General features: G+C 41.9%; 1 protein-coding gene across 6 annotated transcripts in view; it reads right to left on the bottom strand.

The window, feature by feature from the left end:
* Positions 1 to 2,402: 2,402 nt before the first annotated feature.
* The window catches only part of MIA2 (MIA SH3 domain ER export factor 2), a 51,352-nt gene continuing 31,045 nt past the window's right edge, over positions 2,403 to 22,709 (bottom strand). For 4 of the 6 annotated variants that reach the window (XM_079971772.1, XM_079971771.1, XM_079971776.1 and 1 more), the window contains 15 exons: positions 22,077 to 22,200; positions 21,343 to 21,389; positions 20,015 to 20,105; positions 17,801 to 17,939; positions 16,190 to 16,291; positions 14,743 to 14,803; positions 12,909 to 12,944; positions 10,126 to 10,193; positions 9,475 to 9,557; positions 8,980 to 9,111; positions 7,397 to 7,555; positions 6,845 to 6,973; positions 5,977 to 6,050; positions 4,387 to 4,615; positions 2,403 to 2,900 (listed from right to left, as the gene is read on the bottom strand). In XM_079971772.1, coding sequence (XP_079827898.1) covers positions 2,737 to 2,900; positions 4,387 to 4,615; positions 5,977 to 6,050; positions 6,845 to 6,973; positions 7,397 to 7,555; positions 8,980 to 9,111; positions 9,475 to 9,557; positions 10,126 to 10,193; positions 12,909 to 12,944; positions 14,743 to 14,803; positions 16,190 to 16,291; positions 17,801 to 17,939; positions 20,015 to 20,105; positions 21,343 to 21,389; positions 22,077 to 22,200 — 1,638 coding nt within the window. In that variant the 3' untranslated portion in view covers positions 2,403 to 2,736. Of the gene's footprint in view, positions 2,901 to 4,386; positions 4,616 to 5,976; positions 6,051 to 6,844; positions 6,974 to 7,396; positions 7,556 to 8,979; positions 9,112 to 9,474; positions 9,558 to 10,125; positions 10,194 to 12,908; positions 12,945 to 14,742; positions 14,804 to 16,189; positions 16,292 to 17,800; positions 17,940 to 20,014; positions 20,106 to 21,342; positions 21,390 to 22,076; positions 22,201 to 22,709 lie in introns of those variants that run through there. The other 2 variants (XM_079971773.1, XM_079971774.1) reach the window with 2 other exon arrangements.

A 22,709-nucleotide genomic window follows, 5' to 3' on the forward strand; every position in this document is an offset into this window, starting at 1 on the left:
GCTTGTTCTGTGTGATAAAATTACATTTCCCCCCTTGTAATTTGTTACTAGTTCCTTCATGTTATACAGTTCAACACAACACACACACAGGGGTGGCTAATGTGGTACCTTCCCATAACAACTGCCATCAACCCTGAACATGGGGCAGGCATCCTGGGTGGGACTGATGGGAGCTGTAGTTCAATAACTGATGAGCCACAGGTTTGCAACCCCTGCACCTAGGATACAATCCAGCAAAAGCTAAGTGTTTGTACATACCCTTGATATCGGTACAAGAGTCAACCACACACTTAACTGCTCTTGTAAGATCAATTTAACTAAGGGGCTAACAGAGAGTTACAAGCAAACACATGGATCTGAGACCTGGATCCTGTCTTTGAACTCCGCAGAAGGAAAACCTACTTGGAGAGTGACTAGGAATGGGCAATCAGCCACTTCCAGCTGCTGCTGCGCACTAAAATTCCCCTGCCTTCCAAAGCAGCTTTTCTTTGCTTTGTGACCTCAGCTATGCATGTGTAATGCTAACCCTTCAAAATGTTTGACTTGTGGGCCACATGGCATAGGTAGATCATGATGTTACAAGTAAATTAGCACTTGCCTGTATTGGCAACTGGCAGAACCAGCTTCCCTTGAAGTTTTTCATTCTTAATGGTTAATGAATGGTCCCTAAGCCTACGTAACTTGCAGAAAAGTATGGAAATGCACAAGTTGAAAAAAAAGATGTTCTAATAGCCTGCTTTTGGTGCAACACAGGAAAAAACCCACTAAAGCTGTTAATAAGCTGTGGTGTCTGAGGTAGGTGCACTTGTAACACATGGATGAGGGGAGGGAAAGTCAAATTGTGAGATCATATTGAATGCAAGGCACCTTGCAAGGAGTTGTATTCAATTAAATCCTACTTGAGTTCATTAAGTTAGTTAAGCATGTCCATTAACTTCAGTGGGAGTAGAACTAGTGTTGAGTACTATCCAATCTTTCAAATAGTGGACGAAAAACAGCAATTAAGACTTCAGCATACACCATCCTTTCAACAAAACACAATGTCTTCAGCGTCCATTTAAAAGCCAAGACAGACAGAGCCACTTGCACCTCATAATGAAGAGAACTCTAAAAGTGTGAAACGACCCAAAGGTTCCAGGATAGATTCAGTATTGAAATTGGTTAAAACAATTTATAATCGGAATAATAGGATGGATCATAACATACATATCTTTGGTGTCAAAAGACCAGCATACCCAGGTGCATCGTCAGCATATAGGAAATGAAGGTACTAAATGCACCTCTTTGGGGAGGGAATTCCAAAGGAAACAGGCTGCCACCTGCCAAAGAATGCTACCAGGAGGACTCCCTCATGCAAGAGGTCTGTAGGGCAGTCTTTCAGGTATTGGGGACCCAAATAGTTTAAGACTTTAAACACTAATGATATTGGCATCCATCTGTCTCACAACAATGAGTACAGTTCCAAGGGGTGAAGGCAAACCGCAGCATTAGCAGCACTGAAGTGACCTTCCTAGGGCGCAAGCCTGGGCAGTGCGTATGAAGTTCCTGGGCTATCCAAGCGACAAGACCCTCCCTTTGGCTTTGCTGATGTGGTCCAAAAAACCAGAAATAGGTTTGGCCCTAACGTGGCTGCACAAGTTGATGGAAGGAGGCATACAAGACGCCATCCAACCATCTGGATTTGTGTAGGGTTTACTCCTTAGCCTTTTCTTCACCCAAAGATGCCACACAAGGCAGCAGAAGTTTAGGGTCGGTGTTTTCTCCATGGGTTTACCCTCGCAGGTCGATGAGCCCTATCTGCCCCTCACTTCCCTCTACACTAATGTGGGCACCTTGAATTGGGCCTAGAAGCTAGCAACCAGGGCAGCTTTTTTAGAACATAGCCTCACGTTGCTATAATCTGAGCTGGAAGAGACCAGAAGCTGGAGTAGTGGCCAAGTAATCTCTGTCAAAGGGTCTTAACTGGCAAACCAGCTGAAGCTGGAAAAAGGCACTCCTCCTAACCACCAAAGCCATCTGAGTCTTCAGTGACAGTGCTGGATCCAGGAGCACTGCCACCCCTGCTCAAAGGACAGACCTGTTTTTCCCAGGTGAGTGCAACCCCATCTATAACAGGCCACCTCCCTACCTAATACCTATGAATTCAGATCAATAGAAGTGGCTATGTAGGAGGTGTAACTTCTAAAGCAGGGTCTCCCAAACTTTGGTCTCCAGCTGTTTTTGGACTACAACTCCCATCATCCCTAGCTAGCAGGACTAGTAATCCGGGATGATGGGAACTCTAGTCCAAAAACAGCTGGAGGCCCAAGTTTGGGAAACCCTGTTCTAAACCCATGTGCTCTACCCTTAGAAAACAAAAAAGCAGACATACTTGTTTCATTGAAGAGTCAAAATACCAACAATTATTAAATCCATTTAATTTTTTCCACATTGCCTTTTGTTACAAGTATTCTCTTCACATGCAATTATTTTCTATGAGACCAAAACAACGGGAGAGTTCTTACATGGTACAAATTTTTACATCTCCTAGATATGCAAATTAAAAATAATTTAGTTACTGCTGTACAATGAAAATCCATTTATTCACAGTTAGACCATTATTTACAGGGCACTCTCCTGAGAATTATCCTATTAAGCTTCAATTTGAGCAATAATACAGTCAGTTAAGTAACAATAGCTACTTAACAGCAAATTACTGAGTTGAGAGGAAAAGGATAGAGCTAGTTCAAAATAGAGTCAAGTTTCTTGTTGTGATTCTTGAGGAGTTGCAGAAGATGCAGTTGACGGATGTGTTAACTCAGCAGGCGTTTCATTTCTGCTCTCAGGTGGCAGTGGTGGAAAAAACCCAGCCCTTGGAGGCGGGTATTGAGAATAAGGCCTCACAGGAAATGGACCTCTCACTGTTCAAAGAGAATGATCAAAGCCCATTTGGGTTAGTATTCAGAATGGAGCTACTTTCTTACAGATTTGACACTGAATACTCACAAACACACACACATTAAAATCAACGCTAGCTGTAACTCATACGCAAGAATAAAGGAAGACATTAGAAAGCTTCTCAACAATACAAGTTCATGATGCCTATAAACATGGAAGATGTTTGCCTCCCATGGTGAAGGCAAATGTTAATAGTTAATACTTCAATAATGCCCATTGAGGTATCCAGGAGCCTCCATGTGCAAGTGGGACAGAAATTTTCCTTGTACAACAGGATTTTCCTCACCTCTGCAGGCCCCACATGTGCCCAACACTTGCTTTGGAGCATTGAGGGAACTCAGGGAAGGGAGCTGCAGGAGGAGAAATAGAGGGGGAAGTCCTGTTGTGTAAGGGAAATGCTGCTCATGTGATGTGGGGTTCAACGACTAACTATCTGTTGCCATGGCCAACTTCATAAGGGAAGCTATGGCATCTAGACTGCCTAACTCACGGGCCCCTTTGCTGTGGAAGATTCTGCTAGCACTGGTCTCTTCATCTGACAAGAGAAGTAGAGTAGCACTTGGAGCAGAGAATTTCCAAACTTATTTATTCTACAAAATGTATATCCTGCCCTTCTAAACACATCCGCATCATTCAGAGTGGTTTACAATTAACCGGGAATGAAAACCGGCTCGGATGCTAGGAGCATTCTAAAATAAAAGTCTACCTTATAGAAATAATTTGTCCAGCAGCAACCGTATAATAAAACTGGTTGTTGTTTCACCGCAATGTTTTAATCAATCATCACAAAGCAGTTAGAGGGCCCAAACGGGCCTCACCAGGTAGGGTATTTTAAAACCTGGGTGCAGCCGCTGAGAAAGGCTTGTTAGGTTTTCTAACAATAGCTTACGAGGTAAAGTTTAATCATATCTTCCACTGAAAGTAGTTATTAATTCCCTTAACGCAGCTTTGAACTTGGGAAAATGTCCTTTAAAAGTTATTGAGCACCACCAGCAAGTTAGCAAGACCCGTTCAGGCATTCACTTCCAACATAAAGAAGAGCTTCCCGGACCTGACGCCTTCCAGGTATTTAGAGAGGACCAGAGTTGCACATGCTAGCCTCTTCTCCCACTACTAGCTGCAGAACTTTACACACTGAGTGGGAAGGTCTGGAGGGGGAATCTTTATGTACCCAGCTGATTGCAGGAGATTCCCGTCCACATGGAGGAGTCTATGTGAAGAGTCCTACTTCCTACCTTCCCACTCCATGAAGCTGATGGGAACAGAGACACTGGGAGCAGGTTTGCTCTCTCGACTAACTTAAGCCCATTAATTTCAGTGGAACTTGGGTGCAATTCACTTTGTCCTGGGTTGTGCCTCAAGTTATTGCGGTTTCCAAACGTTTCTCCATGAAATGCATTTCATTATTTATTTTAGGGGGGAAATAATGTAAGAGCAGCAAGAACATACTTGGCAGAAGAGGACGTGGCAAACCAGCAAAATCCCTTGGGAAATATTCTCGAGGTCCATATCCGCTAGGAGGCACTGGTGGAAAGGGAGGGCCTCTTCTCATGAAAGGCCCCCTTGGGTCCATTGGCATTAGAGGAGCTCGCAGTAAGGGCAGTGGTGGCGGCACAATTCCAGGCCCAAAGCCTCCATTGTCAGGTGCATGAGACTGATCCGAGGCATTGAGCGTATTCTGTGAGGAAAGGGAAGTGGGCAAGTAAAGATTTAGAAAGAAGCTCGTGCCACTTTTTCAAGCCACAGAGAAACTTGTCAAAGCACGTAAGCTTGAAAAGAAGCTATGATTTACAAGCTACAAAGAAGGCAGATCAAAGCAGAAGCCCAATCCAAATCAGGAATGTGGGCCAACAGGACAAGGATGGAGCCAAACTCAAAGGCTACAAGTAGGAAATTCATTAAAGCAAGACACAACATCACCCCTGCGCTGAAAAGCTAGTCCATTTCCAACTACCTTTCTTTTTGGTCCTTTCATCTTTCTTGCTCTTGCAGGTTGTAAATAAATTAAGTTGTGAAACTATTATTTTAGCTAACATGTCTTCAGTAATTGAAAATGCCCACAAGGTAATAAATAATGCTGCAGCAAAATACATACTGTGTAAAATCAATTTAAAGAACTGTCAAATTCAGCAGAAACTTGACAAACCTTTTTCGCACCTGTCAGAGCTGCCCGAGGTCCCAGCTCACAAAGGACCAATGCCAGTTCTTGTTATATACAAAAGTCTTTATTTAAGTTCAGTTTCGATTTCAAAGCCGCGGCGCGCAGCTCTACGTCTTAAACTCTAGACCGCTGAAGCTCCGTCTGAATCTCCTCCCCCCAGACACCAGTTTAAAACTCTAGCCTTGCTCCACCTCTTCCTTTGCTCTTTCCTCCTCTGGGTCCGCCTGTCCACTGGGGTCTTGCCCTTTCTAGACTCTTCTGACGCTGAGTCCCCTGAGTCTTCCCCCTGCCTCCGGCGGGCTTTAGGACCTGGTTCCCAATCCGGGCTTCCTGCTGTCCCGCGCGCCTGTACATTTGAACTTGGCACGCGCGCCCAGCCGGCAACCTTCCTCCTGACCGTTACACTGCTCCTGTCACTGCTTCCCCCTTCGGGGGGGCTAGTTGGATCTGACTTCCCCTCCGTTCCCTCACTCTGCGATGGAGGCGTGGTCAGCCCTGACTCATCTTCTCTCCCTACTGGAGGAGACGCTGGCCCTGATGCATGGGACTCTTCCCCCCCGCTACGCTCTGGTGGGGAAACTGGTCCTGATTTCCAGCTGCTGCTTTGGGAGTCCCCGCTGGCCCCTTGCTTCTGGTGCGTCCCCCCTGTGACCCCCCTTGCCCTGGCCATCGGCGCCCCCTTCTGGGAATCTCCTGAATCGCTGGAGAAGCTCATGGAATCTCTCGGGCCACTGTCATACTCCCCTACGCTGCCCTCAGATTCTTCCCCTTCGCTCTCCGTTTCCTCTCTCCCCTGTGTCTCTGCTCCTGAGCCCCTGACAGCACCAAATGGGATTCAGTAAGAAATTGATCTTCTCAGTCTTTTGTCTGTTACTTACACTGTCATTGGGATGATCTCTTATTCCATTCCCACTTAAGTCTGTTCCTGAGTTATTCTCAGATGTTTGTCCATCTGGAAGTGGGGGGAAAATACCCAACAAGTACTTTAGCATTAAGTAGTCCCAAGACAGCTTTCCTCCAAAGAACAGATGGGCGTGGAAACGTATGTTTTTGCACATTTACTAAACAGAGGTGTTGACTGTATTGATACTTTTGTGCACTTCAAAAAACAAAACAAATAGTGCCATTCCCGCTCACAACCAGTTTGAACTATTGTTGTTCCTACTGAAGTAAAATAAATGACAAGGCTGCTGTATAGATTTACTAGATGATCATTTCAGGGAAGAAAATTTATCTTTTTAAAACAACCAGTGTGTAAACACCAAAGGCATTGTTTAAACGCTATGCTGGTTGTAGAGAACAAGGTCTGTTTCAAAGTCTAAATCAATGTTTTACTGATCTTGGGTCAAATGTCTTAGATGAAAGGCTTTTTGCTTTCAGCATGAATTCAGGTTATTCCTTCCCACAGATGCTGAATGGAGATAAAATAATGATGTGACTTATGGTAAGCAAAGCATAGCAGTCCAGTTAACATAGAGAAAGTGCAGAAGTTTCTTAAACTTTATTGCTGCCTTTTTTTTATCACAAACATGGTATTACAAACAGCAAAGAACATTAATTTCAAAATACCAAAGTCATTACTGGCATTCTTTGATACGCTACAAACAAGGGAAGAGAAAGTGCTCTGAGTGTTTGGATTTCAAGCTCTTTGGGCTTTAGTTCTGAGCAGAAAAGGATTATTTACTGCTGCAGCCAAATTTGGTAATGAACTCCTTTATTTGGGCACTAAAAGCAAGCAGTTCCTACCTGCTTTATCAAATGATGGCATGCTATAACTTCTTAGTTCTGCTGGTCCTGAAAGTCTTCCTGAGTTTGGATGGCTGGGATAAAATCTTTCTGGTCTTCGAGGAAGAGATTGCTCATTATACAGCTGACCTACCATTCAATAAAAAAGTGCAATTTATTCAGTAGATTTTATTAGAATTAATCAATGATGGCTTAGCAACAACTTATATCTTATATTCCTTGTGTTATGGAATATACAAACTAAAGGACATGGGGTGATTGCTACCTAAACCTAGTAGCTGATGGAAATCTCACATCTATCCCATTTATCAAGGTCGATCAACTATGCAATATGGTCTTGGAATCTTTAAGCACTTATCGGACTCAAATATATCATACATATGCTACTATCCCTTAGGTACACCATCAAACACTTGAACCTAAAAAGCCCTGGCAATGATCCCCCCAGAGGTCACAGCACAGTTCAAAACAAAAGGGAGCTCAGCAGTATTTCATTTTGTAATTGCCATTAAAAAAGAAAATGTCCAAGAATGATGGGCTGTGTTTAGTTACCTGTGGGCGGGGGCATTATCCTGTGATCTCTATCCCATGGAGGTGACAAAGATCCAGTGTCAGAAGGTGGTCTGTGGGGATCAGATAACCTGTCAGAATGCAACTCTCCTCTTTCATTACTAACTTCATACATGCCAGCATTCCCCGGTCCTCTTGATCCTAATTGAACAAGTTACAATGGATTCAGTCACTTGAGACATCCGTCATTGCAGTTTTCACCGAGTACCAAACCACAAGATCCCAACACATTGAAAGGTGGTAGAATAACACACATGGCTCCCTTGGTGAATGTCAGTCTTGTGCAACTGTTCAGTCAGTCAAAAGTACAGTAAATACTAAGACAGCTGCTTTGAAAGAGGGTGGAAGGAACCCTGAAACAAAGTCTACATTATATTCTGATTCCTCTCACTGGGCAAAGGGAGGAAAAAGAACGTTAAAAGTCTTTTCATCAACCTCATCAGTGTTGGCAACATCTTGGCAGAGATTCCTCCTCCCTCAGAGCCCAATTCTGCTTCCCCTTCCCCAAGCAATTTGATCAAACCCATCAAATGCAATATTCTCCCCTCCCTTAAATCTCTAATATTTAAAGTAAGAAGACAGCTGAAAAAGATTAGAGAATTTTTTCCCCATTTAGAAGAATAAATGAGAAAACACGCTTTAAACCAGTAGGGCATTATTTTGAACTACTGTACATTAAAGCATTTTCATTTCTAATTATTCAAGCTGTTGAGAAGCTTTTAAGGTTTGACTCACTCTCTGGCTGATTTATGTTGGTCTATCACCTATTTTGTTATACTTGTACTGGCTCGGAATTTATCTGAGTATAGTTGCACTTTCAAGTCAGCAAATTGACATATTTCCTCCATCCTTTCCAACAAAAGCCAGAACAAAAAGAAACAGCTCCTGAGATTATTCACCACATGCTGCCAATACATATCAGTTAAAAACAAAACTCTTTTGTTTTTTTCTGTTGAGATCAACAGCCTAAAATACAAATAGACTCAAATATTCTTGCTACAATGATATAAAAGGCCTACTCTTTCAAACTCCCTTTCTTGAATCTGAAAGATGGCACTGGCTTCACTTTTAGTAGCTAGATGGATGAGCAGTGTTGGTTAAAAAAATTAAGAGTAAAGTAGGTTTTTTAAAAAAGCTTTTATTCTGTTTTTGTTTTGCGTTGGGCACCCATCTACTGTAATGAGATGCAGAAACTAGGGGAAATAGACCGTTCCACAAATGGATGGACAGCACTAGTGGAAGCATAGATAGTTTCATGATATTCACAAAAAGCACTAGTAGGTGCTGTTAAGAATCCTTCCATGAGCAGAATACATCTTTCACATGTAAAAGAGCATTTTTAGATCCAACACACTGGTTTTTGGAACATAGAGTCATAATGGTACTGCATACTTCTGCTTCCTGACCGATATGCTAGAGTGCATTTATATGGATAATTTAAGCTTACTCTTAACCGGGTTCTTTTTAGTATACTTTTACAGATAGATCCATTACCAAGAAAGGAGGGATAGACTAAGAGGAGAGAGAATCCATGAAAGTTAAGTTTTCAAATTTAAGAATTGTACCTCTTCCTCCTCCACCACCTGGAAGCACAGGTGAAAATCTTAAGGGGCCCTCCAATAAGGTTGGAGGGGAAAGAAAAGCTCTTGTTTCAGATGAAGGTCTGCCCATTGGTGAGGGTCCATATGGGGAGTGCTCTGGAACAGTTAAAACAAAATACTAAAATTCACAGGTTAGAGTTAATGGGCTGACATATAGTTCATTTCTCACCTAGGTTTAAAACTAATTTGGGACCAAAGAAAAGTCAACCTCTTGACTTCATTATCAGTCATGGAATTTTTTTTTAAAAAGTCATTTTAAATAATTTTCAAATGCTCTACAGATTGTTAATAGGAACAAAAATTACAATGGGAATCAAAATACTATATGCTGTTGCTGCTACAGGTCAATGAAATAAAAATGATCCCTGCATGAATAAAGACCAGCTATGCTTTTATACATAAATGGAGTCATGATCTCTTTACACTTCAACAAGATGCACATTTTAAAAAGTACTGTACCTCTGCCAAATGCCCTAACTGGCATATCAAGAGCATAAGGATCCTTTTCCAAACGATCAAATTTAAATTCTGCTTCTGTTAATCTAAAGGAAAGAAGAACATGTTAATAAACTAACTTCTTCCCTATTTTTTTCTAGAACTCAACTTTTCAACTGGTAAAAAAAGGTAAAAACCAGTTAATGAAATAGATTACAGGCATTAATTGTTAAATCAGAAAGTTAAATCTGGAGTTTTGGAGTACATTGTCAGTACAGTCATACCTCGGTTTACAGGCGCTTCAGGTTGCACGTTTGCGGGTTGCGCACCAAACCGAACCTGGAAGTACCGGAACGGGTTACTTCTGGGTTGCAGCACTCGCGCATAAGCGTCAAATTGCACATGCGCAGAAGCGCCAAATCGCAACCCGCACATGCGCAGACGCGGCGGGTTGCGAAAGTGCCTCCCACACGAATCACATTCGCAACCCGAGCGTCCACTGTAATACGCTGATGACACGCATCAGCCTGTGCATATGTATCAATTTTTATTTTTCCAGAAAACCCACATAACTGATCACTGGTGTCACATAGTAACTGAACAACGGCACATTATTCAGTGACGACAGTACGTCAACAAAATCAAGTTCTTCAGTATGTACATTTTTATGCTTACTTTTGTCTGCTGTACGCATTTTCTTCTCTTATATCACTGAGGTGCCTTTCAGCTGCCCGTGCTGCCAGCTTTAAAAATAAAAGTTCTTGTTAAATACTGTTATTCCTTAAAGCACAAGAAATATTTCCAGTTGAAAGTTCACACATTGTTATCTCCTATCGTAGAACAGCAGTCTATTAGAAAGCCTATGAAACAGCTTAAATGACACTAAAAATGAAGTACCCCTCCCCCGTGTTGAGCAATGACCATAATGCAAGACTGCTGATTTCAATGAAGTTTGCAGCTGCTGGACCACTGTGACTCCATTAAGGGTTTGGGTGTAAGCCTGCTTTTAAATATCCTGATCTTTCTTATTCGCTAGCAATTTGACCCAATGAGTACTAACAGACAAAGAAGCTATGGAATACTGATGGCGTTCTCTTGCCCATAAAAGTTGGAGATTAATTAGCATGCTCCCTAGATGGAGTAGCTACTAAAATGTCACCCTCTCTGACACCCACAACTTACACAGAGACGGTGCTGTTGAGCTGGTGAAAACAAACTATGAGTAGCCAACATGTTGCCCTCCATGTGGCAGTCTACAATATCCATCAGCCCATCAGTATGGCCAACAGGGCTGGGATGATGGGCAGTGTAGAAGAAGAGTTTGGATTTGATATCCCGCTTTATCACTACCCGAAGGAGTCTCAAAACGGCTAACATTCTCCTTTCCCTTCCTCCCCCACAACAAACACTCTGTGAGGTGAGTGGGGCTGAGAGACTTCAGAGAAGTGTGACTAGCCCAAGGTCACCCAGCAGCTGCATGTGGAGGAGCAGAGACGCGAACCCGGTTCACCAGATTACGAGTCTACTGCTCTTAACCACTACACCACACTGGCTCTCTGTGTAGTCTAACAACATCTAGAAGTAAAATAAGAAAATTCCTTCCAGTAGCACCGTAGAGACCAACTAAGTTTATTATTGGTATGAGCTTTCGTGTGCATGAACACTTGTTCAGATACCAACAGCTGTGCACGCACACAAAAGCTCATACCAATAACAAACTCAGTTGGTCTCTAAGGTGCTACTGGAAGGAATTTTTTTATTTTGTTTCGACTACGGCAGACCAACACGGCTACCTACCTGTAACTAGAACATCTAGAAGTGTGATGTTGGCTACTCCAAGTCTAGCAGGATTAGTACAGATCAAACTAATGGGAGGAATTCAATGTTGCACTCTTCTGATCATTCCATCATTCCATCAGGGCAAGCAGTTTGGCTTGCCAGATGGAAAGATCCCCAGGAATCATTCCAGTTCTCCCACCTGCCACCCAAGCCAGTTTGAAGGGGTGCGGAGTCTCTGTGCAGGGGTGCTGCTGATGGGCTTCACTAACTGAATCCCACCCAACGGTTGTTGAGCAAGCCCTCAATACTAGCTGGGACATTTTCCCTTCCCATCTGTTTTAGCGGTCCATGCCAGTTCAAGCTCTGGAGGAAGCTTTCATATGGACAAGCCTTGGATTCCGTTTGTGTGAATCTCTTGATAAAATTGGAGTGCCTTATAACGGGAAAGAGAGGGGTGGGGTTTATTTTTTGTCTTGTGTGAAAGATGGGTTTTGCAATCACATTTTGTTCTCCATTACTGCAATGTTATCAGAGGACAGACTGTTTTATTCTTAGATAAGAGCCACAAAAACAGCCAAAATATTTATTAAAATGGCATTGAAACAAGGCCAGAAGAGTGTTGCAAAATCAAACATTTTAAAACTGGCATTGGGTTTGGAAGGATTTATTTTTACAAGAAGGGATTTACTGTTACTATAAAAAAAGATTCCAAAAGACATTGAGGAAACTGGGCACAGCGTCCCTGGGCTCATATTGATATAGTCTTTTCCTGCCATAAGCTTGTACTTTTTGAGGTAAATTAGATTTATCCAGTGATTTTTTTTCTGGGAGAATGCAGGGGTACACATACCCCTAAATATTTTGTGAATCTTTGTAATTTTGTCCATTTACTTTTCCCAATTTGAACTATAAAATGGAGATTTTCTTGAGTCAAAATGAGAGTAACCCTTAACATTTTTTTAAGGAAAAAAGCACGGGATTTACCCCACCTATTTTTTACTGGTACTAATGAAAAGGAGTATTTTTCATTAGTATTAGTATTAGTATTAGTATTATGGTCCTACAATTCTGAACCAAGGGGCATGGGAAGCTTTCCCCCCTTTCTCCATTCTTCCTCTGCCCTGAAAGAGTTCTTTCTGAAGTGCATTGCAAAGTGGCTTTTCTCCAAACACAACTTGAACTGCCACAAATTCTGCCTCTGAACAGTGCGCAGAGCCCTGCAGCTGATCCTACAACTGAGCAATAGTGCCAGACTTTATCAAAGGCAATAGAATATACTTATTTAAAGAGAGCAAGTTTAAAAGGCCCTATAAAATATAATTTAAAAATCCTATTGGGGAGCTGGTGGTCGGTAAATGAATAAGATAACAAACAGGGTGGGGTAGCAGCATCCAGGTGCACATCTAGATTTATAGCAGCTCACAGAAAACCTTCAAAACAACCTTTGTCAATTTACCCAGCATAATGACTGAACTTGGGGAGTTCAAAGGAGCAGTCTAACAATTGTTTTGGGACAGCTGCAGAGCAAGGGGCAAATAAGCGTATTAGAAAGATCCAGGTGAATCTCTCAAAGGCAGCATACAAATATTTTAAAATAAAATAATAAAAATGCCTTTGCCCCTTTTGAAAGCACCACACTTTTCAGAAAGGCTGGCAAGTTTTTAGCATTTGCAACTTACCCAGTTATCATGAGCTTTCTGCTCATGGGACTTAACCTGTTAAAAGAGAATTCCACATTAGTTCAGAGGTGCAGAACTCAAATCAGTCTGAAAGGCAAGATGCATTTTTTTAATTCCAAAGAGCCACGCTAGCACATGACTTGTGGGAAAGTACAGTTATACCTCGGGTTGAAGTAGCTTCGGGATGAATATTTTCAGGTTGTGCTCCGCGGCGACCCGGAAGTAACAGAGCGCGTTACTTCTGGGTTTCGCCGCTTGACCATGTGCAGACGCTCAAAATGACGTCACACGCATGTGCAGAAGCGGCGAATCGCGACCTGCGCAGACGCAGGTTGCGTTCGCTTCAGGATGCAAACAGGGCTCCAGAATGGATCCTGTTCGCATCCAGAGGTACCACTGTATATGACAATTCACTTTCTCTCCACACCCACCTTCTATTAACCTCTCTCCTTTCCCCACTCCATAATGTTTATCTCTGTTGTGCCTCCATTCCACGGGTCCCTTCCTCAATACTGTTTTTCTCTCACATTGCCCTGCAGTGCTCTTGCTTGTTCACTCCTCCTCTCATTTCCCACCACATTTTTTCCTGCTGTTTCTTCTCTTATCGCCACTCCTTTCTTGCCAAGTTCATCCACAACAGCAAACAAGGTTGTTGTTTTTTACGTTCCCAGATTTTACCCCAATGAAAGTGTCTCAGGCACAAGAGAGGAATGCCATCTGGACAGATACTAGCATGCCTCTGTTTCTCAGCTGCGTGCCTCAGAAACCAAAGAGGAGGAAGAGGAAAGTGCATGAATTGACACAAGAATTCCCCCATCCCACTCCTATTCATGCTGAGCTTAGGTGGGCCTTAGATATCTCCACAAGGAGTTGAGAGAGGGCTGGCAAATGATCTGGCACGCTTTTGATCAAATATAAAGTAACATCTTGAGTACTTAAATACATAGCACTGGCTGGGTTCACACATGGTTTGAAGTTGGCTTATTTAGAAGCTAAAGCAGCTTGTTTTAAAACAGAATATGTGGTTCGTATGTAACACAAAGATACGACTAAACTCAGCAGAGGTACGACGCCTGTAGAAAGAAAATGGTGCCAAATGCAAAAAGGAGCAAATCACAAACAGAAATTTTCCTTTGCTGCCATGACTCAAAGATGAGCCATGTCTACAAAGGTAGAATGTTCCTTCGCAGCCACTGCTTCAGCTGAAAAGCCGTACCTGCGAAGGAAGAAATGGGAGTTCACTTGATGTGCTTTTGTGCTGCATCACCTGATGTCATGGGCCATCATGGACTGACATATGGGCAACCCCATCCACTTATCAAAATGGCCCAAAAAGGTGGGGAAGTTTTGGATCTAGCCCACTGGATACATTCCTCACCTGTGGTCAAAGTCAATAAACCTTTAAAGATGAGAGATGCTGCATTTAAGATATACGTTATTAATAAAAATAATAACAAGGCCTCAGTCTGCTATACACCTGTCTGGGAGCAAATTTAATTGAACTGAATTTTACTTCTGAGCAGTGCTTTTTTTCTGGGGGGATGCAGGGATATGCATACCCCTAAACATTTTGTGAATCTTTGTACTTCTGTCCATTTACTGTATTTATTTCCCCCAATTTGAATTACAAAACGGTGATTTTCTTAAGTCAAAATGAGAGTACCCCTGAACATTTTTTAAGAAAAAAAGGACTGCTTCTGAGCAAACATGCTTAGGATCATGCTATAATGCTGAATTCCTAAGCAAGCATACTTTGAAGTAAACCCAACTGAAATCAGTCACAGTAAACATAGCACATGTACTAATTTAGAAAACAATATATATATATAAATACCAGATTCTCATAAGAGTGAACTGTTTTTTTCAGTTCGTCTTCTAGTTCTTCTGCTCGTTGTCTGTAATGGAATTATACAAGGATAATTTTGCACACCAGATATTATCACAACACCTTAAGAAACATTGAAAAGTATGTCATTAAAAAAAAGCAACAACCCCAAACCTAATCTAACTGGGAGACCTACTGAAGCAGGAGGCAGAGCACCAGTTGGGCAAGAACAGATAGCCTTTGAAGCAGATTGGAACCTGCCTGCAAAACCATTCCCTTTTGTCAAGCTGCCTGCAAAATTCTGTTGTTGTGAAAGAGACAAAACTGGAATTGAATGGGGTCTCTTCCAACTGAAGCTTAGCAGCCTACATTGATTTACAAGGCCCTGTAAGGTTGGGGGAGGGTATTAACCTCGCTGTGTTGAACCAAAGGCAAATTGTTCCAGAAGCTCTGCAAATGTCATCTTGGTAGTCAAGATAACCCCACAATTAACTGGCAGCTGTAGCAATGAGCTCATATATGTTTATATTCACTTGTTTTGCTATAAGCTAATTTGCTTGCTGTGATGCTGTCCTTATCTGTGAGCTTGGAGTGCTGGGTTCTGGGCCCAGAAAGGGCATCTATCTGTAAGACTTGGGCATTTACCACCTATGCCCTCATCTGGTCAGGTGGAGTGATGGGAAGTCCTGGCCGAGAAACGTATGCTGCTTTGTCTATAAAGAATGTATGGATGTTTGTGTGGGTGCAGACAGCCATCTCCTTACTTCAATGTCAATCCCATTAAGGCTCGGAGACCTTGCAGGCTGATTTGCTGTAAGTCTGCACCTTTCTTTTAATAAAGCACTAGAACTGACCATTCTGATGGTTTTGACATCCTTCTTTGGCATCTCTGCACCCAACCACTCCCACAAGCCCTTGTTTAGAACACTGATGCAGAAGGGACACTAGAATATCTAGTACCTTAAAAAAGGGATAACCTACCCAGTCAATCTGGTGACTGTCAAGACCCACAAGCTCTGCAAAGCTACCTTAAATCTGCCTGCCCCTTAGAGGAAGTTCTGGGTGGGTTCCGGAGAAGCATGAGCAGAACTCCAGTTTCATAACAGGGCTTTCCTGGCTCCTTAGGATGAAGGGATCATCTAGAATTGAGGTGGGATGGGACACAGTGGGCTCCAGAAGGATGGAGGAAAGCAGCAAAATCTGGTGAATTGCCTTTCTACTCAAGGAAGATACATTAAAATCCAAGCCTCTGATAACTACTCTCTCCACCCAAAACACTATGAGAAGGGGCTTGAGTCAGTTGTGATTACTGTAATGGGGCTTCACTGACTTGATTAGAGGTACTTACTCCATACGACTCCTCTGATTTTTCAAAAGTTTCAAGATGCTAGGTCTAATTCTCCACTGAATTTTGTTCATTCAACAGAGGAAAATACCAAATGAAATCCATAGTTACCGATAACGGTTCACTTCTTCAGCAGCATGACTGATTGTCTCATCAACTTTGGAAAGCTTTTCTTCTTTCTGCAAACGATCTTTTTCTTCTACAGTTAATTTCCTTTGAAAAATAAAAGAAACAAAGCCTTTCATTAGCCACAACTCAACTGTTTTCTAGTCATCTTAAGAAAACATCCAGAAAAAGCTGAAGCTCATTTCAAAAAAAAACAAACACTGACACGTACAGTAATTTCCATTTGCCCTAGTAGCCTGATCCTTAATTATAAGCAGCTTAAGCAACAATAAAAATGGTGTTAAAATCCTCAATACATTAAAGGTTGTGCCACCCTGTGCATACTTAGAGGGCTTCTCAAGGTGTGAATCAGCTAACAATCCCTGTGCAAATGGGGCTTCTGCCCACCCCCCCATGCAAATTGGCTAGGGATGGAGACAACATTGCATGTGGGTAGGAGAGGAGAGATCATTCCATCTGGCAAGCTGCAACACATGAGCAGACAGAATGTTCAACACAGCACCACCCTCACTGAGGGTTCAGAGCAAACATGCATACGTCTGGGCTATAGCAGAACTTGCCAAATTTATTCCTTGAAGGTTGCAGCAGTAGCTTTGAAAAATGATTTGTGAAGAACTTGCCGGTAAATATCTGCTAACAATAGTAACTGGTCCCCAAGAGAAATTTAGTACTGATGTAGTGCTAGCACCCCCATGATCAAAATAATCAGGGGATAGGCCAACTCCAATCTCTCTCACCACCAAAGAAACACAAATGAACAGCAGAGAACCCGCATGAGCAACGCTGACACCAAATCCTAGATACATTAAGCAAAATAGAAACATCGCCACCCGACCCCCCCCCCTCCCACCCCTTATTTCCCCCTAATGTCTCAACAAATGAAACTGATTTATAAAAATGTTACATGGAAAAAATACGAGACATTACACATACTTCTGTAAAACAAGAAAATCTTTAATAAAAAGAAAATGATCAGGGAATCTTAAGATAAAAGAATGAAATCAAGGAAGAATCCAAAAGAAGGAATGCTCCAGTTATGGGTGACTTCAACTAGCATCATACAGACTGGCTACATATGTGTTCCAGCCATGAGAAAGCGGCAAATTATCTAGATATCCTAAACGACTGTGTCATGGAACCAACCAGAGGGACGGCAAGCCTGGACTTTTATCTTGAGTGGTGCCCATAACTTGGTACAAGATGTAAGTGTTGCAAGCCAGTTAAGTGAAGTAGCCATAGTGCTATTCACGCACATACATGAAAATGGCCAATTGCCAAGAAAATCCAGCACAGTCACATTTGGCTATGAAAGAGGAAACACCCCCAAAATGAGGGGATTGGGAAAAAGGAAGTTGAAAGAAAAAGTCAAGAGGGTCACATCAATCCAAAATGCTTGGGAGTTGTTTAAAAACACAGTATTAGAAACCATATGAAGTAGTAAGCAGATAGACCAAGAAGTGGCAGCAAGGTCCCAGTGCCAGGACAAGGGTATAATTGTTGAAGAAACATGGCAGGCTCAAGTTACATATAACATCCTTTTTCTGTTATCTAAACAAAGATTCATGTATCAAGCAACAAATCGACCACTACCAATACCTGTGAAGGTTCATTTCATTTTCTTGATACAGCTCAGTCATGACTTTAAGCTTTTGCTGAAGCTTCTGAACTTCGCTTTCAAAGTGTGTGTTTTCAGAATGCAACGTGACATGTTCCTTTTGTAGATTTTCAATGCGTTCTGTCACAATTAAGAGTTAATTACAATTAACTGATATGTTAAACCCATACAATAAAGGAAACAAAGACTGAAGACTGAATACAGTATTCTAACGCTGAAAAGAAAAATGATTTCTGAAGGGGTTTGGAAGAGACGTAAAACCTCATTATGTCCCTGTACAATAACTCCATCACTTTGAAAAATGCTTTGAAATCCCACTAAAAGGATACATTCGCCCCCTTTCACATGGATTTGTGGACCAAATTTTGTTTTGATTTCCTTCACAGGACAAATATGTTTGGACCAAATGGGCTGAGGCGCAGACAGGAGGGAAATAAGGCACAGGACAGCTTTACCATTGCTAAATAAAATCCTTTTTAATACTAATACCACACGTCAGCATCAACAGTTTCCCAGCTAACAAACCCCGCATCTCAATCTACTAAGATAATGGTCATGTAATACATAGAAATCCAGGTTTTGGGTTTTGTTTTTGGTGTCTTCTACTTCCTAATCAGGATCCAGGTTGGCCCAAGTTTGCTGCCTGAGAGAACAGCTGTGTTGTCCCCCAACCCAACCCACTACCCAGTCAAAGTGTATAGATGCACAGCTGGGCAAGTTATTCTGGAAAACCCCCGGAAACATTCCCCCCAGCTCCCTGACATTAAAAATGCAATGATGATACATGAAATAACTAACAACCTATTGCCATTTCATGACACCCAAAATTAATTGTCTGAGGCAGTTGCCTCAAATTTCTGTGGGTTGTCCCTGCTTAGTGTTTCCTCAGCCACACATTTCCTCAGTCACCACTGGTCACTCACCTCACACCTCAATCCCCAGTATCTTCAAGACAGGGTTGGGAGAGCCCCCTGTCTGAAATCCTGGAGAGCTGTTGCCAGTCAATGTAGACAATGCTCAGCTAGATGGACCAATGGCCTGACTCAGTACAGTGGTACCTCAGGTTAAGTACTTAATTCGTTCCGGAGGCCTGTTCTTAACCTGAAACTGTTCTTAACCTGAAGCACCACTTTAGCTAATGGGACCTCCTGCTGCCGCTGCGCCACTGGAGCATGAGTTCTGTTCTCATCCTGAAGCAAAGTTCTTAACCTGAAGCACTATTTCTGGGTTAGCGGAGTCTGTAACCTGAAGCGTATGTAACCTGAAGCGTATGTAACCCAAGGTACCACTGTAGAAGGCAGCTTCCTATGGCTTTCCCCACCAGGCCTCCTGGCATGTTTAAGTCATGGGAAGCAGCAGTGCTCTTTGAATGGAAGGCAAGTTAGTATTTGGCTCCCATCTGCAGTAGCCACCAGCCAAGTTAAATTACCCAAAATGCAATGTCTGACACAATGTTGGGTTGAGCATTCCATTTTGGGTAATCGAACATGGAAGATGGCAACTGCAATTAAGAGCCAAGTTTGGTTCCCATGCTACAGCAGCACCAGGAACACTACTAACACACTTCTGGTGTCCGAGTGTGAGTGTGTGTGTGTGTGTAATAAGTGAGTGGCAGCAGCAAAGTCTGAACCTGGGTCTGCACCATACTCTATCTAATGGTAAGGCTGCCCCTGTCACAAACTCCTCTCAACAAGATACAACCCATTTCATTGTCTCTGGGATGGTTTCTCCTTTCTGAAGTGGAGCGGGGGGAGGGGGGGGAGTGGAAAAAAATAGAACAGACAGCAAATTTAAATGGCTGCTTTTGTTTCTATACAGTATGCAACCTTCTTCAATATTTACAAATCTCTCATCTCTACGTGTGGCAGTCTCTGAAAGTGGAACAATTCCCACAACCATGATGTACCCATTCAGAGATTACACCAAGCCATGAAAAACACCTTCCTGAGGCACTCCATGAAGGATACGGCATCATAAATTCAACAAGGTATCTTGTAAAAATTGAATTCTTCGTTTTAATGGTTTTTTTCCAAGATACCTTATACTTCAGTGGACTCTGATCATTTAAGAGATTTCTAATTATCTTTACAGCTTCATTCATTTAAAAGTAAAGATTTTCCTAAAACCTTAATGGAAAACAGCTTTCTTCTTCCTTTTAAAAAAATAATAATTAAAAATCAAGAATTCATCATTACCTGCAAGTTCCTCTTTTGCTTTGTTTTCATCTGTTAGCTTTGAACAGATTTGATTTACTTCTGATTCCATAGATTTTAGACAAGCATTTAGCTATATCAAAGAAAAAAGATAAATTATTGCAAATCATAATTGCAAAAGAAGTTACTGGTGTACATTTGCACTTCTAAAACAAATCTTTATTTAGTTCTGGATCATTTTCTGGCTGCAATGCTTATTTATGTATTTGATTTTTTCCCCTACCCCACCATTCCTCCAAACCACAACAGAAGCTGGTTTCACATAGTATATCATTAAAACAGCCATTTTAAATAAATATAACTATCAAATCACTACATTATACTAAGAATATATCACAGCAAAAACAGTAGGTACCTAAAGAGAGGTTGTGCACCCATTGTAAAACAAAACTACGTGCCAAGGCAAAGCCAGGAAGCGTTCTATACTTGTCCTGCACCCACCTAGCCAAAGAAGGCAATTGGTTGATGCTCACTTCTTTAATGAGTTAAAGCAACAGTGGGACCACACACACCCTCCCAGAATTAAGTACCCTCATCTGATGGGAGTGCACACACACAACCAGAGACTTCTCCTGCACAAATGTCGTTGCTGTTCTTACCTCTTCAAGCACCTCCTGGTTCTAAAAAACAGTGGCAGGGATTGGACTGGCCTGCCCCTCGCCTGAACAGCCTCTTTCTCTGCGTCCAATGTGTCCTGCAACCCCACTTCTGTCTCCAACCCTTCCTCTCCTCTTCCCCCTGCCCTGGCTCCTGCCTCACAGGTGGCACCAAACACCATAAATCACTGGGGAGCCCTGCTCCTGGGTCAGTCTCCAACCCCCTTGCCTCCATCACACACACATCAGAGCCCTGCCAATCCCTGGCAATAGTTAAGCGATAGGAGCACCCCACTGCATTATATATACTAAAGAGGCACACCATTAAAATAATTCTTTGGCTTGAATCCAGAGTTCTTATGAGCAGGACTCTGCTCATAGGCTGCTTCTGCTGGCGGAGGCAATTTTCAGTGATTCCTCCTTCTCCCAGCAGCCCCTCTGGGACAGTGTGGGAGGTGGTACAGTAGACAGCAGAAATTGAAAAATCAGTTAAAATTGTCTCTCTTCCTTCTCCAGCAGGGATCTCAGTTCAAACTCAGCCCATTTCATGAATGAAATAAACTTCCATTCACAGAAGGGCAACTCTGGATCCTATCATTCCAAAAAAGCTTGCAGATATTTTCTACTGAACTTTTTTTTTAATTGCTTTAATTTCCCCCCCAAAAAAGTTTTTATAAACCAGTAAAGAAAATGATCACAATATTAGTGTATTACCTTGGCAGCATAAATCAACTTCTTTACAATTCGTTTTTCCTGATCATCTGGTTTAAGGGAAATGAAGAGAAGGTGAAAAAAACCCAACAAATCACAGAAAACTTTTTCTTTCATTATTTATTTATAAAACACAGTATTGCCTTTTAAGTGGGAAATATTTCTTTTGCCCAATTTTTAAAAACAGTTGTATTGTTTGTAAGAAGCAGTGAGTTTGAGAGGGAGGGGATAGGGACATTATTCATCTAACCGTGCTTTACAGAAGCAGTTTTTCTGAAATGAGTTTGAAATGTGTAATCAATCCAATGCGAGAATTACACCCCTCAGGCTTAAGTTCCTTGACCTTTTCATGTGGGCAAATTATCCTCAGGCTAAGGACAAGAAGGAGCAGTGGTTGTCAGACCAGTTTGTGCTTTGCCAAGTTATCCTGGGGTTAGAGTCTCAACAACCTGGATTGTCTTTTTCTAAGTTTTTTGTTTTTTAACTTCAGGGGTTACATTGAGCAGTCAGCTGCAGCACAGAGAACTCTAGCATATGTCAACATAAAGCTTTGGTGAAAATCCACTTTATGCAATAGGCTATTGCCTATTAATACCTATGCCATAGATTTTGTTTAATTCCTTGTATGTAGTTGATTCACACATATTAAGGAGGAGAACAGGTGACAATTCTAGAATCTGAAAATGAAATCATTTCTCTTTTCTTTCCCTTTCCATAGGAAATGAATAATGATTTACCCAAGTGCTCCCCATTTTCTGTTTCAGTCTTTATATCATTATCCCAATGGTTGTCTTCAGCAGCAGCATGTTCATCTAATGTACAGGTCCAGTCTTTCATCTTCAGCAAGCACTCTGTCAGTGACTATACCATATTTATAAAACAAGACGCACAAATGAGTCCTTGGCTCTTCACAAAGCAAATTCGTGATTTTATTCATTTCATATATATTCAATAAACCTACTGAATGTTTAACGGTATTTTCATATCGAGTGTTTTACAGGAATAGTTCCTGTTCCATGTGGACTACTTCTAAGAGAAAAACTTTTACAACAGCATGCATTACTGTGGCAGGTAGACCTCTTGCAAACTCAATACAAGTAGAATTCCAGAACCCCAAGTAAAGTTGCAGACAGGTTTTTCTCTCTATCCAGCACCGCAAATCTGTATCTGACCACTAGCTTCCTTGGTCTCTGAAAAAGCCACCTGAACCTCCACTGAAGCGATTTGGAAATTGCAATTGAGGAATTTGGAGGGATGTGGATAGATGCCTAAAGAAATCAGTGAAATATTATGGTCCTAGTTTTCTGCCTAGGCCTTTTCTCCCATTCACTTACACAAATGGAATGCTTGATATGAGAGGAGGGAAGACT

Source organism: Podarcis cretensis, assembly GCF_951804945.1.
Source record: "Podarcis cretensis genome assembly, chromosome: 1".
NCBI lineage: Eukaryota > Metazoa > Chordata > Lepidosauria > Squamata > Lacertidae > Podarcis > Podarcis cretensis.